Source organism: Rhinolophus hipposideros (genome assembly GCF_964194185.1).
Source record: "Rhinolophus hipposideros genome assembly, chromosome: 17".
NCBI lineage: Eukaryota > Metazoa > Chordata > Mammalia > Chiroptera > Rhinolophidae > Rhinolophus > Rhinolophus hipposideros.
This window is the reverse complement of record NC_138063.1, coordinates 33,639,447-33,656,252: the sequence shown is the minus strand read 5'-3', so window position 1 is coordinate 33,656,252 and position 16,806 is coordinate 33,639,447. Positions and strand designations below refer to the sequence as shown.

At 32.7% G+C, this 16,806-nt stretch overlaps 1 protein-coding gene across 2 annotated transcripts in view; it reads left to right on the top strand.

Annotated features, from left to right (window-relative positions):
- RNF138 (ring finger protein 138) overlaps positions 1-15,910 on the top strand; it is a 33,807-nt gene extending 17,897 nt beyond the window's left edge. For both annotated transcript variants that reach the window (XM_081078228.1, XM_081078229.1), the window contains exons 2-7: positions 1,545-1,710; positions 2,907-3,022; positions 9,044-9,100; positions 9,922-10,033; positions 11,571-11,678; positions 13,538-15,910. In XM_081078228.1, coding sequence (XP_080934354.1) covers positions 1,545-1,710; positions 2,907-3,022; positions 9,044-9,100; positions 9,922-10,033; positions 11,571-11,678; positions 13,538-13,606 — 628 coding nt within the window. In that variant the 3' untranslated portion in view covers positions 13,607-15,910. The remainder of the gene's footprint in view (positions 1-1,544; positions 1,711-2,906; positions 3,023-9,043; positions 9,101-9,921; positions 10,034-11,570; positions 11,679-13,537) is intronic.
- Positions 15,911-16,806: the final 896 nt, after the last annotated feature.

Here is a 16,806-nt window from a genome sequence, read left to right as displayed (position 1 = left end):
CTGAGCCACCGAAGGGAATGGACTCTTGCCATCTGTGGCAGCATGGATGGATGTGGAGGGTATTTGTTGAGTGCAGTACGTCAGACAGAGAAAGAAAGATGCAATGGGATTTCATTTATATGTGGAATCTAAAGGACAAAACAAATGAACAAACAAACCAGAAACATACTTAGATGCAGAGAACATTTTGATGGTTGCCAGATGGGAGGGGAGTTGGGGGATGAAAAGGCAAAAGGGATTAAGAAGTAAAAATTGGTTGTTACAAAGTCATGGGATGTAAGGTATAGCATAAGGGATATAGTTGATATTGTAATAACAATAGGTGTCAGATGGGTACTAGATATATGGGATGATAATGGGAGGGAGTTTGGGGGGCAGGGTGAAAAAGCTGAAGGGATTAAGAAGTACTAATTGGTAGTTACAAAATAGTCGTGGGGATGTAAAGTAAAGCACAGGGAATATAGTCAGTATGGTAAGAACTAGGTATAGTACCAGGTGGGTACTAGAGTAGTCAGGGGGAATCACTTCTTAATTACATAAGTGCCTAACCACTATGCTTTATACCTGAAATTAATATAAAATAGTATTGAATGTCAACTGTAATTGAAAAATTAAGAAGGGGAGGAAAAGGTGATGGGGAATAAGAAGTTCAAATTTCCAGGTATAAAACAAATGAGTAATGGAAACGTAATGTACAGCATGGGGAATATAGTCAATAATGTGCTACCACGGTACAGTGTCAGATGGTTGCTGAACTTATCATGGTGATCACTTCTTTAGGTATATGAATGTTGAGTAACTATGGTGTACACCTGAAATTAATATAACATTGTAAGCTATATTTTAATAAAAGTCTTTTAAAATGTTGGCTTTAGATGTATAGAGCTGGAATCGTTCTTAAATATTTCTCAAATTATGTTCCATTGCACACTGTGGTGGGAAATTCGTATTTCCTGACCACATAAGTTTAGGCAACACGTATGTTTTCCTTAGCAGAGAAACCTTATTAACTTTGTTTATCCTAGAATTTTCCAAATCAGCTTGTGTGCTGTTCTGTAGTAGACCTGTGGAACATATTCATATCCTGTGGAACATCTTGAAGTACATCACTTTGAGACAAAAGCTGATATGGTACATTCTTTCATTTTATAAGGGGAGGAAATGGAGATTTATTTAGTGTGGTGTTAAGTGTTTCCTGAGATCACACAGCTGCTAAATGACACAGTCAGGATAAGATCCAGTCGTTCCTTTGTACCCTGCGTCCTCTGATAATGTTCTGTAATATTAATATTTACTTTTTATATATTATGTTAAAAAATGTAAAGCTGACTTGAGTGCAGTTTTTTTTATTTTTCTATCTAGTCCTGTTATAATTCTCCTGTTATTACACTCTGAAAAATACACAGTTTTTAAAATTCTGAGATTTATGTACATGTGAATAACCTAATTCATTTAGCATGAATACATATCCGTAACTGCTTATTTGTGTTTAATGAAAAGACTGCTTTTTTTCTGTAGTTAACATGTCACAAATGTTTGGTTAGTTTCTGTAGAAAATGTTTCCTGACTGCAATGAGAGAAAGCGGAATACATTGTCCCCTCTGTCGTGGAAATGTGACTAGAAGAGAGAGAGCATGTCCTGAACGGGCCTTAGACCTTGAAAATATCATGAGGAAGTTTTCTGGTAGCTGCAGATGCTGTGCAAAACAGGTAGAGTAAAGGTGACATAGCTCTTCTTTTGAAAGTCAAATGCTTACTCTGAAAAGCCTGTCTGAAATTTCTTGGTGCTGTTTTAAAGAAAAATAAGTTATTTAGGTTGGAAATTGGGTAGAAAATGACGAAAACTCTGTGGCTATAGATCTAGATAATAAACTTATTGAGAACAGACACTGAAAGATACAGTCTCTGAATTCACCATAATATTTAGCATGGTTTTTTCTCAAAGTAATCATTTATTACCTACTAAATGAACTAAATAAGCAAACTGGCATTTAACTCATACCCCATTCCAGTACAAATTCAACCCTATAATATTTTTTCTGATGGTGAGACTGCAATTTTGCTCGTGGAAATGGGCTGAATGGATTTATGTAGTCAAGGAACTCACTGGTTGCCCTCTTTACTTGTTTATTAATGTGTTTACCTAAGAAATTACAAAATATTTTTCAGAAGACTGCTTAAGCTTTAAGGAACAAATGGGAAAGTCAGGTATTGGCAGATAATTAGCGTTAATTCTCCAATCTGGATTGTACTGTTCTGTCGTATGGAGAGGGAGTGAAATGATAAAGGGTGGTTAGGCTTTGAATATATACATGTGTTTTATGGATTTATTGCAGCTACTTTTTCAAACAGCTAATAAAGTCAGTGAGTAAAACTAGTTGCTAGCTCATGCATTCACACAAGTCAGAGTTGCTTTTCCACCTTTTTGAGGGAAGTGTTAACTGACATGGCAATGAGGTGAAGCTGGAAAATACATGAGAGATTTTGTCTCTATTCTCGGAGAAACTGGAAAATGTTCCAATTGTTAACCTGGGAACTAATTTTTAAAGTGCTTTCTAACTCTGCCAAGTTGCAGTAGATAAAGAATAAAGAAATGTCCAATACCACGAGACAGCCTCGTGGTTCTTTTATTTCTTTTCTATTATTAGTAATATTGTTTAAAGTATAAAATTATTTGTTAATTTTTTGCAGTGAGTTTACAGACAGATGGACCCTTCCCCATTGTCTCTGTGTCTAATGGACAGACATTTATTACCTGTTTTCAACTCCTACATAAGCAGCATTTATTTTTTTTAAAAAAACCTTATTTAAATGAAATATTTAGTTATGTTTTTATCTTTTTATGCTTATAGACATATCTTATTTCTATTTGAAAGTCACATTACATTTCAATCAATAATTTACAGATTAAATTCTATCGCATGAGACATCATTACAAATCTTGTAAGAAGTATCAAGATGAATATGGTGTTTCTGCTATCATTCCAAACTTTCAGATCTCTCAAGATTCAGTAGGGAACAGGTAAGCAATATTTAAAAATAATTTTTATAGATGAAATGGAAATTGTTTTGGGAATTATATGATGAGGTGTTTTTTGTTTTGTGTGTCTGTTTTTAAAGTAGAATGATATGAGAACTATGTCATTTGGGAATTCAAAAGTTTGTTTGATACATGTAAGATTGCAACTGGGAAATCAACTACATGATAAGCTTACGTTATTTAAAAATCATTTTCAGAAAATCTACACTTTTTTAATACAATAGACTTGAGAATTGAAGGCTATTTTTTTTTGCAACTGAAATTATTTAAAAACTGAGAAAATTACTTTCAGTAATGTATTTGCAAACTAGAGTCTTTTTCTACTTATAATTCTTTGAGATTTTTACAATGATAATAAAATGTCATGTAAAAGCGAGACCTGGTATTATTAAATTCTTAGTTCTATTTTAGTCTCAATTTTTAAAAAACTAGGTTTTGGCTTGATTTGTATCTTGTCTCAGATTTCTGTATATTAGACATTTTAATGAAATGTATTTTATACAGAACAATAGTCAAAATAAATATGTGGTTTAAAAAATAGTGATAGATACAGCCAGTTACCCATTAACCCAGGTAAAAAAATAGAACATTTTCAGGACCTTAGAATCTCCCTGTGAGCACAGGCCCAGCTGAATTCCATATGCCCAAAGATAACCACTATCCTTTTCTTTACGTTATTCCTTTGCTTTTCTTTATGGTATTACCACCCATGCATGTACACCTAACAATGAAGTGTTCAATTTTTAAAAACTCAATAGCAAGCACACATACAGTTGTGTAAGGAAAGGCATTATAGGTCGGATTATAGAAAGGCTCCCAGGAGACAGCATGTTAAGCAGAGACTCTAAGATTTTATTTTAGTAGCATTTCATTTCACATGTTGCTAATTTTGGGTAATTTAACTACTTATACAGTCAGGCTTCTTCCCTATTTACTTCTCAGTTGAAACTATTCTAGTAAAGGTCTTTTGTAATTTTCTGATTGTCTAGTCTGCAAAATCCTTTTACATTCTCATTTTACTTGATTTAGTGTCATTGGATGAAATTGGTCTCTTTAACTCATATCTTGTAATTTTTTTTTTAATCTCCTCTGGTTCCTTTATCTCTTATACGTTTTTTATTGTACTTCTATATTGAAATTACTCATGTTCCTACTATATATGATTTGTGCAATCACTGCCTGTTAAATGACTGAATTTTCTTCTCAGGAGACAGGCCTTCTTAAGTCTTCAGATCCAATTTGTCATAGGTACTATTGATTCCAAATAGCAGTATTTCTCATCTGTGCTTTTCTTCTATCCCTGTTGCCACTTCCCTAGCTCAAGCCCTCATTATCTCTCACTAGAAATATTGTAATAGTCCTTTAGGTGGTAATCCTTCTCTAGTATGTCCTATGTACTGTTGTTAAAGGGATATTTCAGACATACAAGTCTAATTTCTTTCTCCCTGTTCTTTTATCATTCTTTCTATACCCTGTCAGTGACTTCCATGGCCCCACAACAGTGTTTCTTATCCAGAGTTCCATGGGTCAGTAAGGGCTCTAAACTACCTAAATTGCCAAATTTTTGTTTATAGGCATTTTTCTGGAGAGAGAAGTCAAGATTCTGAAGAGGTTCCATCATCTAAAATCTCACAACTGGTTTATAAGACAAAACTTCTTGTTCTAAAGCTCTTTCCGATCGACACTTGCCTTTTTCTTTTTAGCCTTTCTCTTTCTTGACTTCCCATCATTACATCATATGCCTTAACCGTGTTGAATTATGTGCATTATATCTTTGCCATCCTTGAGAAGCAATATAACTTAGTTGTTAAAAAGAAGGCTTGGCGCTAGACTCTAGGTCCTAAGTCCCAGACTCTGTCACTTAGTAATTGTATGACTATGGCAAGAAATAGTACATCAATTTTCTCATCTGTTTTTAAAAAGTGGCGTGATGAAGATACCATTAGCACCTCATTGGGTTGGGAGTCAGTAAATAGGTTAAGAATACAGGTAAAGTATATTGAATAGTACCTTGTTTGGTAAATGTTAGTTTTTAATCATTGTCATCATCATCCCCTCACTGCTATACTTTCACCAGTAGTACTCTTTTTCCCTACCACTCTGACCCACATTTTGCCAGCTGGTGGACTTTCTCTTCTCTTTAAAGACTTAGACCAAAGATTAGCTACTCTGTGAAATTTTTCCTAACTTCTAGAATTTCTTCCCCTTGATAGAACAATTCTTTGTGTTCCAGCTAGACCCTCTAATACTTCATTATATTTGTTTATTTATATGATTTTTTTAAATCCAGAATGAGCTTCTTAGTCTTATTCATATTTATATCCAATGCAAAATTCTAATTGCAATGGAAAAATTGAGTTTGTGTATGAATTTTTAGTAAGGAAATTGGTGAAGGAAGGAAAAGAAGGTTTAAAAAAAAATGGTAGGAACTATAGGAAGCCAGAATATAGTGAGGATTTTGGGAGAAAACAGGTAAGATGCTCAAATTAGGTAGTGTGAGAATTTAGTAAAGGGACAGTTTTCATAGAGTAGGGTGTTGGGTACACTATATGAAAAGGTTATAGGAAATCACAAAGTATAGTGCTATACTCCAGGTCTACTGAAAACTGGAGGGGAGGAGGTAGAACCAGAATTTGGAGGAAAAAAAATGTGTGGAGAGGGCAGTTGGAAAAGGGATGCAGTCGGTCAAGGCAATTTTGCTGGAAAGGAGTCTGGGAAATAAGTTTATTCTGACTGTCCTCTTGTTACATAGGGCTGTATTCAAAGACCTTCATGTGAGGGGTGTAAATGCCTAATCATTATGTTGTTCTGTACACCTGAAACTAATAAAAAAACTAAATTAAAAAAAGACTTCCAGTATAGGCTATCACATGACTTACTGCAATTTATTAAAACTTTTCTTTCAGGGGCTTTTCTCTGATATTCTGGCTTAATCTAGGTGTGGTGATAGAATGGACAAGATGTGTACAATCAGGCAGTTCTCCATGAAGATTATTTCTAGCAGCTTAGCTTTTGATAAATACTTTATTTTGGAGAATTTAAAGTTTCTACTATATGTCAAGTAACTGAAGAGCAGACAGATTGCTGATTAGGTCCATCTGCTATAGTTAACAGTTAGCTGAGTAGGCCTTGGTGGCATCTTATGAAGATTCATTACTTATTAAAGACCTCTCTGTAGCAAATTTAAAGGACCACCTCAGAGTAGAGCCTGTGTTTTCTTAGAATACAGTTCACAGTATAACACAGATTATTCTTATCTGTTCCATGATGCCATCACCCTGAATTTAAGATTTCCCCATTACGCTGTTCTACTTAAATCAAAATATTTTATGGAATTAAAAATTTATATATGTATATATCTGGATTCATTCCCAGATACTGATATCTAGAGTCTAGATATTTATATTTTTAAAAGCATTGTGGGTGATCAAAGCTTTGTTTTTTGGTATTTGTGTCCATTATGGACATTGAATTTTATTGACTATTTTTTCTGTATCAGATAAAATGGTCATGCTTTTTTTTTTCTTTTAATTGATAATATGGTGTCTGTAATAGATTGTCTATTGTTGAACCCATTCATGTATTTCTGGAGTAAAGTAGGCTACCAGTAGTTGCCCAGGCATGATACAGGATGATTAGGAAGGACTAGAATGATGATAATGAGAGTAATAATGGGAAATGGAGAATTATAGTAGGAAGTGAGAGGGAGAAAACCTTTAAAAAAGACATAAACTTTGATATTAAATCAGAAGTTTTGTGATTTCATACCTGACCTGTGAAAACAATTTGAGCATGTACTCCCAGTATATGTGTTTATTTAAAAACTCTGCATGTATTTTACAGTATTGATACTTCATGTACATTATAAAACATGCAAAATTTAAGTGAAATAAAGGTGAAAGTTGCTTTAAAAATAAGTTTTGTTTTAATGGTATAAATATTTTTATTCTTAAAGTTTTGTTAACACTTTTACTGAAAACAGTATTGTTGATTATACTCTCTGAAATTTTTAAAATCTAGTTTAACACTGTGATATAGTAATTCAAAGATTTGGGTCTAAGGTCACTTTACTTTGATACTTGGTTTTGATAACTATCATGGTATAGTGGTTGCAAAATATACCTACCTAGCACACACACACAAAAATGTAGGTCAAATTGGAAGAAATATGTCAGAGATTGAGATTACTAAATTTTCAATCCCGTCTTTCTTGATGATGTCATATGTCTTCCCACAAACCAATCAAAAGTTATTCATATTTTTAAAAGGCATAAAACCCAATGGTTTTATGTTTATTTGGACAATTTTAAAACAGAGTAGAAAAATCTGTTATGAAGTTTAAATGTATAGATGTGAGATTTAAAAAAAAAAATAGGTGACATAACTTTTTTGTAACAAAACTATAGTTTGAGTTTCTTTTAAAAAGAAGTTTTTAGTCTCCACATTGTTAAAATACCATCTTTACCGCAAGAGACAGGGTGATATCTGTTAGAAAAGTACAAAATAGTGGTTTAATAGTCTCCTGCTTGGCCAGCACAGAACAGTGTGGAGAGATAACATTGTTATCTTCACAGAAGGGAGCTATCATCGGAAGGGTGTCTTTACACTAAATACACCTTGTTGAAGGTAGCTTTATTAGGAAAAACCAACCAGAAAAAGAAAATTCAAAAAGGAAAGTGCATCTGATAGGGAGATTGGTTCCAGGACCCGCATTGGACACCACAATCTGAGGATGCTCTAGTTCCTTACCTAAAATGGCGTAGTATTTGCATACAACCTAAAGTATTTGCATATAGGCTGCACATCATTCATTTCATTGCATGGATTCATCTTAGTGTTCAGTGTGTGGCAAATTCAAGTTTTGCTTTTTCAAACTTCCTGGGATTTTTTCCCCCCAAATATTTTCAATTCACGGTTAGTTGAGTCTGCAGATTTGAAATCTTTGGATGTGGAGGGGAGGGAGAGGCTGTGCTGCTTGTTGTTTTGGAAAAGAAAAATCAATAACCAGGTTTTTAAGTTTAGCAACTCTTTCAACTCTGGTATTGAGATAAGCAAATCTGTGTGGTAGGATTTTTTTTTGTTTACTATTTATCTCATTCCTATTTTAACATTTCTGCTATTGAAAGGCCTTGTTTTTGTAAAATTGACCACATTGATGAAATTCTGTAATGTAATCCTATACAGTCCCTGTATAGAAAGCCCACTCTTCTCTCAGGATTCCTCTGATATTGCATATGACACATGACTCCAACATGGGCTCCAAATGAGGATGTCAAGTTGTTTCATATGTTAAATGTTGGCGAGCCTTGTTCCTTTTTGGAAAATAAACATAATGAACATTCAAATGTTTTCTTAAACCTACTCGATTTTGGAGGCCATAATTTTAAACCATGTCTAGTTACAAATCAGAAAGTTTGCAAATTCTTGAGTCTATCTCAGCATTTAAAAACTTACTAGCCTGGGTTGCCGGTTCGCTCAGTGGTTAGAGTGCAGTGCTCATAACACCAACATCGCCGGTTCAATTCCCACATGGGCGAGTGAGCTGCGCCCTCCACAACTAGATTGAAAACAACGACTAGAGTTGGAGCTGGTGGGTCCTGGAAAAACAGTGTTCCCCAATAAAAATGAAAACAAAACAAAACAAAACAAAACAAAAAAACTTATTAGCCTGGTTAGAGTTAGAGATAGTCTTAATTTGAAAGTCTAAATTAGGACCTGGGGAAATGTTATCATGCTGTAGATTAAAGATATTTCTGCAAAATTCTGTATTTTCTGTATTTTTGTAGCTGCTTAAATTATTTTTTAAGGACATAAGCAGTTTTCTTATCAGAATTTATTTGTAAAGTACTTAATGCCATCATTATTTTATTGTTCAGAACTATGTCAAGTTCAGGGTTTCAAAACAAATTCAGACTAGTCTTCTTCATCAGCAATTCAAGTTAATGAATCTATAATGTGCTTTATTATTTGACATAGTAACTTTAACACCCTGTGCTTCTTAAGTAATAGGAGTGAAACATCCACATCTGATAACATAGAAACTTATCAAGAGAATACAAGGTAAGCTTTTGGAAATTCTGCTACTTTAGTAAATAATATCTATCACTTTATAATAATAGATTTTTAAATTGAAATTTTTTTATTCACTTAAATCACCAGACATAATGCTAGAATTTAGTAGTTTAGATGTAAATGAGGCAGTTGCTGCTTTTAGATCACATTAAATTAGAAGAGTTTTTAGCTATCCTCTTTCATTGTGGTCAGGTTCCTTCCATGCATAATTTAGGTAGAACTGTCAATAGAACCCTCCCTGGTTGAAATTCAGAGGTATTAAAACCTAGTGATATTAAAACCCAAAATGTTTTGGAATCTTGATCATTCTGATGATCAATGCATTTGTTTTACACTTTTCCTAGGAATTTTGCATGTTAGATTTCCAGACACAGGGATAGATGGAAGATATATTGACGCAAGTCTTTTCAAAATTAAGCTTGTAGATAGAGGGTTTCCAAACTAGAATTATTACAGCTTTCAGGGTACATACAGTGACATCTGTTGGCCTCACACGGATGACTAAATTAAGTTGTTTGGACCTAACTCCTTACTACATGGAACCGTTAGTTTTGTTTTTGTTTTGGCTTAGAGGCACTATGAAAAAATTTACTGAGATACTAACAGTACTGTAGCCTGAGATTGTTTGGAAACATTTGTTGTAGATTATTTGTTGAAAACATTAGTGTTTTTCAAAATTAGAGAATCTTTGAATAGTCTAACTTTTTAAAAAGGAAACTGATTGATAGTAATTGGTCAAAAAATAGAAGAGCATTATTCCTATGTTGTGATTGCAAATTAAGTATACTTTATTTAAAATTATTTTATAGTTCTTCTGGGCATCCTACCTTTAAGTGTCCGTTGTGTCAAGAATCGAATTTTACCAGACAGCGTTTACTGGATCACTGTAACAGTAATCACCTATTTCAGATAGTTCCTGTGGTAAGTGCATGTGTTTAAGACAGTCTTCTGCTTAAAGTATGCTGCTCCATTTAATGTGTACAACAGGGGAAGGTAGTTGATTTAAATTTCGATGGGGTATTAAGGTAGATTTTTGTTAGCAAATGGTGATCATGAAGCAAAATGAGACATTTAAAATTCTAGTAACTCACTTATAAAAAGGGAGATGCTTATTGTGAGGCTCATAATGTAGGAGAATAGTCTGGAGAAGAGTGAAGTAATGAAAGGTGAACTGGGGACTCTGCTGAGGAGTGGCAAAACCTAACTCTCTGGAGCTTCTCAGCTTTTTGGTCTGTAAGATGCAGTCAGCTCGATCAGGTCAGGTGGATCTGCTGTAGGTGAAAACTACTATAAGAGAATAAAGTCAGTGGGTATTTTTAATTGTATCCTTGCAGAATCTAGTATATAAATTCATATAGCAAGGAAGGAAAAGAATCACTTTCTTTTTGATGCATAAGTGCCTTTTTGATGCCATTTTGTAAGAAAGTTGTGTGACCTTTTTGATAAATGAAGGAGATAAAGCAGAGTGCAAGGATTCCAACCTTGTGTTAATGATCCTACAACTTCTCATTTGGAACTTGAGTTTCACAGGTAAGTGATTTCAGCTGTGGCTAAAACAGGAGAAACTGAGCTGGAAGAGATCCTTCCCTTTTAGTTGTACATTTTGATATATAAATATTTTCTTCAGAAATAAGAATGGAAGAAAAATGTTGTAAATAAAATGAGAATTGTAGATCTTTTTAAGCAGTTTTAGTGGATGTACTAGAAATCCTGAAAGAATTTGTGAAAGAATTGTGAAAGAATCCTCAGGAACTATTGAGGATGCCCTTAAAACTCTCATTGCACTAAGGGATGCCACTGACCTTGCTCGTGTGGAGAGGGTCAGTTACTGTGACATAAACAAATACAGTACCAAAGACGTTTCTTGGAAACCCCTCATATTTAGGAGATTTTATTTGTTTTATATTGCATTAGCAAATTTTTGTTCTGTATTATTATATTCAGTATAGCATAAACTTTGGCTAGAGTCCAATTACTAAAGTTCCTTTTTATTTCATTTCAGTATGTCATCCATTCAGTCTTTAAGATGTACTTCATTTAAAACTTTAAGGATGCAATTTAAAAGTTTACTACACTTACATTTTACTTATAAATGAAAAAAGCTTATAATAATTATGTCACAGCTATTGAGTGGCTCAAATGAGATTACATACTGGTTAGTGATAACTTCCATTGCAATTGGTATTATTAAAGGCTGGATGTGTTTCTGTTGAAACAGTTGTGTAATTGGAGGTTTAAGTAATAGAATGTGTAAGGTCTCTCTGTTTATTGTGTTGTGTTCGATCAGTGTAATTTATCTAAGGTAATTTGGCTGGGAAACGATCTAGTCATGGAATTTGACCCTTGGAAATGCTTTCCATGGAGGTGTTTTCAGTAATAAAGCCTGTGCATTAGTATCTTCAATATTACAATCTTTTAGTATTTTCATTGCTTTTATTTAAAACATTGTTTCTTGTAGACGTGTCCTATTTGTGTGTCTCTTCCGTGGGGAGATCCTAGCCAGATCACTAGAAATTTTGTTAGTCATCTAAATCAAAGACATCAATTTGATTATGGAGAATTTGTGGTAAGTGAATTCTTCAAAATTAAGAAAATACTGTTCAAATATTTAATAAATTAACTTTTTCAATCTAGACTTGAGTTTTGAGGAAACCTGTTGTATTGTACTGGTTACAGAGCAAGTTCTATTGTTTTTATAATAATATAGGTAAATTTTGGTTTATGGAAGTGGTAAAAGTTGAATTTACTATCCTCCTCCTGTACTAGAAAGATAGTTAATAGAGGAAGAGCAAACCCTCAGATTAACAAAATAATGATTTATATGAAAACTGTATAAGGGAAAATTAACTGCTAGAGAAGTAAAATTGATACAACAGGTGAAGTAGTATGTATTTTTCATGTCGTGTAGGTTGCTTGTAAACTCACTGTAATAGATCTCATGTCTAGCATGTGAGATAACATTTTTTTAAAATGAGGGTGCTTAATTATCAAGTAAAGCCAGGTTGAATGATAGATTCTGGCCGCAGCTGACTGCTTTTAATACTAGGGTGAATGAGGAAAGTTAATGTAATATAAAAATGGATCCCCAAAGCAAAACATGGGGTTAATTTCTACCTCCCAAATGTGTCATGATAATTTCTTTAGATGATAGCTCTTGTTTTATTAATTGTGAAATTGCATTTTTATTCAACTTTAGTGAATTAAAAGTAAAATTAATTCTGACAAAAAAATGGCTGATACTTGTTTTCAGGTTTAGGTAAGCATAGGCATATGCAATTCTGACAAAGAAATGAACAGAATTTACATTTTTCTCTGCCTTCCAATGTTGAAATTACATCATTCTTGATAAATGTTTATTTTGTGGAATTTGCATGTTTTAGTCATACTATTTCAAAATAATGATTCAAATATATGTAAAATTCAGGTCTACTCGTACGTTAGCATTTTTATGAGGCAATTGTATTCTTTTTTAAAAAAATTCATTGTGGTGACAATCGTTAGTAAAATTACATAGATTTCAGGTGTACAATAGAGTATTCTTTTTTTTTTTTTTTTTACAATAGAGTATTCTTAAATTCTCATTGTAAGAAAGATTACTGTGGAGAGCTCTGTATTTGGAAAAACAAAAATATGTTTGGGATACCACTTTTGATCTAATCATCAGATGTTGTACCTTGCCACAGAAAAATGTGTATTTAATTATTTGAGATTTTCTAAAGGAAGCCTATCTTAAAGCAAACCCATATGATGTAATTGATTGCAAATATAATTTTTTTACATTCATTTTTACTTTTATTTTGGGATTATTCAAATCAACACTATCAGTAACAAATAAGTCAGATTTAAATTTTTTTCCATAGGGTCTTTTACCTACAAAAATTACAGACAAATAAAATTAACTTATCTTTCCTTAAATTTTTTTTTAATCTATTGCTATGGTAGCAAATAGAAGTTTTAAAGTTTAGGAGTAGCAATATAATTAAGATTGAATGAGCTGTAATTTTTAGTTTCATGTGATGGTTAAGAGGCTGTTTTTCAACTTTTAATTCAAAAACTGCTATTTTCTTTAAAATGAATTTACCTTCAAACATTTGTCATTGTTACCTAGATATGACACGAAATTTATCATTATGATTGTGGGTTACCCTTAACTGTACTTTCAATTAATGACTTAATCGTAAGGCACTATAACTCTCAAATTTCATTCTCTGCTGTTCCTCTCTGTTTATCAAATATTCCTAAATGATTACAGTTGAACTTAATTTTTTATTGAATTTCAGCTGTTTAAATCTTAAATTTTAAAGGATAATATATGTTGTAACAAACTGTGTAGTGTGTGTGTATCAAGATGTGTAATGTGTTGGTCAAAATATTGAATAATGGAGTATGTTTTGCCTATTGACATGTTAATGTTATACTTTTCAGAACCTTCAACTAGACGAGGAAACCCAGTATCAAACTGCTGTTGAAGAATCTTTTCAAGTAAACATCTGAAGGCTATAGCGATCTCTGTATCTTTGTACCTGCAAGTGCCATCTTTCAGGAGAAAACTACGTGAAGTCACCTTTTCAATAACCTGATGTATATATTAATAAAAGTAATTCAGTCTATTGTTTTAGTTTTTAATTGAAGAAATAAAGATGGGCCATCTAAAAATTTCATCCTCTTGATAAGTTAAAAAATGCAAGTTAGGACATTATCTTTAAAAGCATTAAAAGGATTATGTTTCATTAATGTAATGGTGAAAGGGAATCCCTGTTGTACTTTATCTTTTTAATATTACATGTTCTTGAATTTTTTCCTTATGTTACTTTTGAAATTTGGTGTAGTTTCTCCCATTGATGTTATTGCATCCAGGTAACACAGTAGCAAGTTCTGAAAGATGTGATTGATATGATCCTAACAAATCTGAGCCAGTTATCAGAGTTGTAGGATGGAGACTTGAAGTGCTAAATGAAGCAATCCAAAGGAAAATTTTTAAAACAGACTCTAGCTGAAGAATTCAACTGTAAGAACATGGTATTTATATACCATTTAGTATTTTTGAAGACTAGTGAGATTTCTTTAATAATTTTAACTGTTTAAAAAGTAAAAGTTCAATGTAAAGTTTTTTGTTTTTTTTTTTTTTTTTTGCTATTAGAAGGAAATATCAAGAGAAAAATTTATTTCTTTTGCGGGCAGTTTGTAATTTCAAATCTTGTTTGTTTGGCTGACTAAGTTGTAAGCCTAAATTATATAAAGCTGAATTATAGCTCTTTGGCCCCAGAAGTTTCAATAGTCAGTATTTCTGATTAGCTAAGATGAAACTTTTATTAGACACTTTCAGTTGGTAATTCAGTTGGATATTCTAACATACGTATTTTAATGAGAAGTTTGGCTTCATCTCAGTTGAGACATTCAGTCAAAGCTGAAAGTATGTATATACATATACTTTTGTGTGTGTATATGTATATATATATGTATATATATATACACACGCATGCAGTTTGCAGGTTATATACAGAATTTTTATTAAGATTTAAAAAATTGATAAGCAATATGGGATTGAAGTTTTTTCTGATTTGATTAAAATTTTGTATATCACCAAATTTTTAAAAAGTTACAGTCACACGTTAAGTGTTTTAGTTGCCTGCTGTTATACCTTAAAAATTGAGTTTACACACACCCAATTACTGTTTATATGGTGCTCATTTGTTGTCAAAGATACTGCATGACTAAGAAGTAGTGAGACACATTCTACCAGCCACTCTGTTTCACTACTTTTTAGTCAAACTGGTTTGTTAGCATTCGTTAATGAGAATCATAAGATAACTTGTACTAGAAGGCCCAAATCACAGAATGAAAGATGGATTAGTTGACATTCCATACTAATATACATTGTTTATGCTTTCTTTAAAATAAATAACTAAAGAACATAAAAGAATCTCAAGTAGTTTGCTGCTAATATATACATATATTGTATAAAAGGTATATTTTGGTTTTCTTAAAACCCTTGTTGACTTTTCTACAGTGAACATTTTTTTAACTTGATTTAATAAAAGTGTTAATTTTGGAAGTGGAGTTTTATAAAAACCTTTTTCAGTCAAATAGTTACCACTTTATTTATGGGTAGTAATAATCACCAAAAAAGCCATACATCTTAATGAACAAATGCCTTTGTTCTGTCATTCAGAAGAGTGATGTTTACCATGTGCTTGAACATTTTCTCTGCAGTTACACGAGTGTAATTGTAAGAATAGTTGTTTGAGGAACTCCTGAAATACTTTTGAACATAGGTTTTTCCAGTTTAAAGCAATAACTTTAGTATGCTCTTTCAAAGTTAATACTTCCAGTATGTCTAGTTAAACCATTTTGGGGTGTGAGAACTTCTTCAAAGGAAAATTGTAGTAGAGATCATTTTGATGAAATTGTGTTTTGAAGTTTTGTGGATTAGTTAAATATCATTAATAGTCTTGTGTGTCTTTCATATAAGCTTTTTCATAGGAAAATATTGACTTTATTTGCTATTTGGGAGCTCCTCATTATGGAAATGTTTAAAATCTCCCGCCCTTTTGTCAATGGATTAGGAATAGGGATAAGGCTTTACAGATTTACAGTTTAAATTCATGAGAAAGTCGTTATTTTTAATATGCTTATAGCTGAGTCAGGATAAAGGAGGGAAACTATTGATACTCTGATACCTAAATTTCACAGTACCACTGAGGAAAGCTATTTCCCTCAACAAATTATAGCTTATGTTGTTAAAGTCTTATTTGAGATGTATTGCTTTATTTTTCAATTAAAAGTGGTTTTCTCCTACTTGTGTGTCTAATTAAAATTTTGTCTAGAGGCAAACATAACTTTTACTTCTCATAACTCACTCTGGAAGGCATGTAGGAGATAACCGATTATTTTGCACTTAAAAAAGTGGATAGGAGAAAGCTACCACATGCTGATGCTATGTTGGATTTAACTTTATAAACCTATTTTATGTTTATTTCAAATGTTAACCTATTTTATCAAGTGTTACATGCATCAAGATTTTCAAGCCCTGTTAGCAACCAGGCAGAAAGATAGTTAACTGATTATTAAACACTTTTATACGGAGACGTTACCCTTCAGTAAGATGTAAGGGCTATAAGAATATATTACCAAATACAATGTCATATACCTGTTGGGCTTTTCAATCAGCATTACGATCTTTAGTGAATCAACTTCTATAGAAAGCCCTCAGGGCTGCTACTCAAAGAACAAACGCTTTGTGGAGGTGGTGATGTTTTAGCCTCTGTAGAACAGGTGTGACCCAGAAACCATGTAAGTACATGTGGTAATAAAAGTCAATAGAAATCTGAATGAAGTACTCATTCCATGATACCATTTAGTGTGCAATAGAATATTCTTATGCTGTACAATTCTGAAAAAAATGGGGAATATAAATGAGTTGTATTAAGAGATTAAAAGAGGATACAGGATCCTCAAGAAAATGGATGTTACAGGCTGCATCCACCAACCCCAACACCAGTTGTCCAGTCCGGGGGCCGAGAGAGATGCCAGTTCGACACTCATTTGATGAGGAAGATAAACATGTGTATTCCATTGTGTATTTGATTGACAAACTGAAATTAAGATAAACATCTGTTTTACATTATGTACTTGATTAACAAACATGTATTAAACTACATTCCATACAATTTCCTATGCAGCAGGAATTCGTA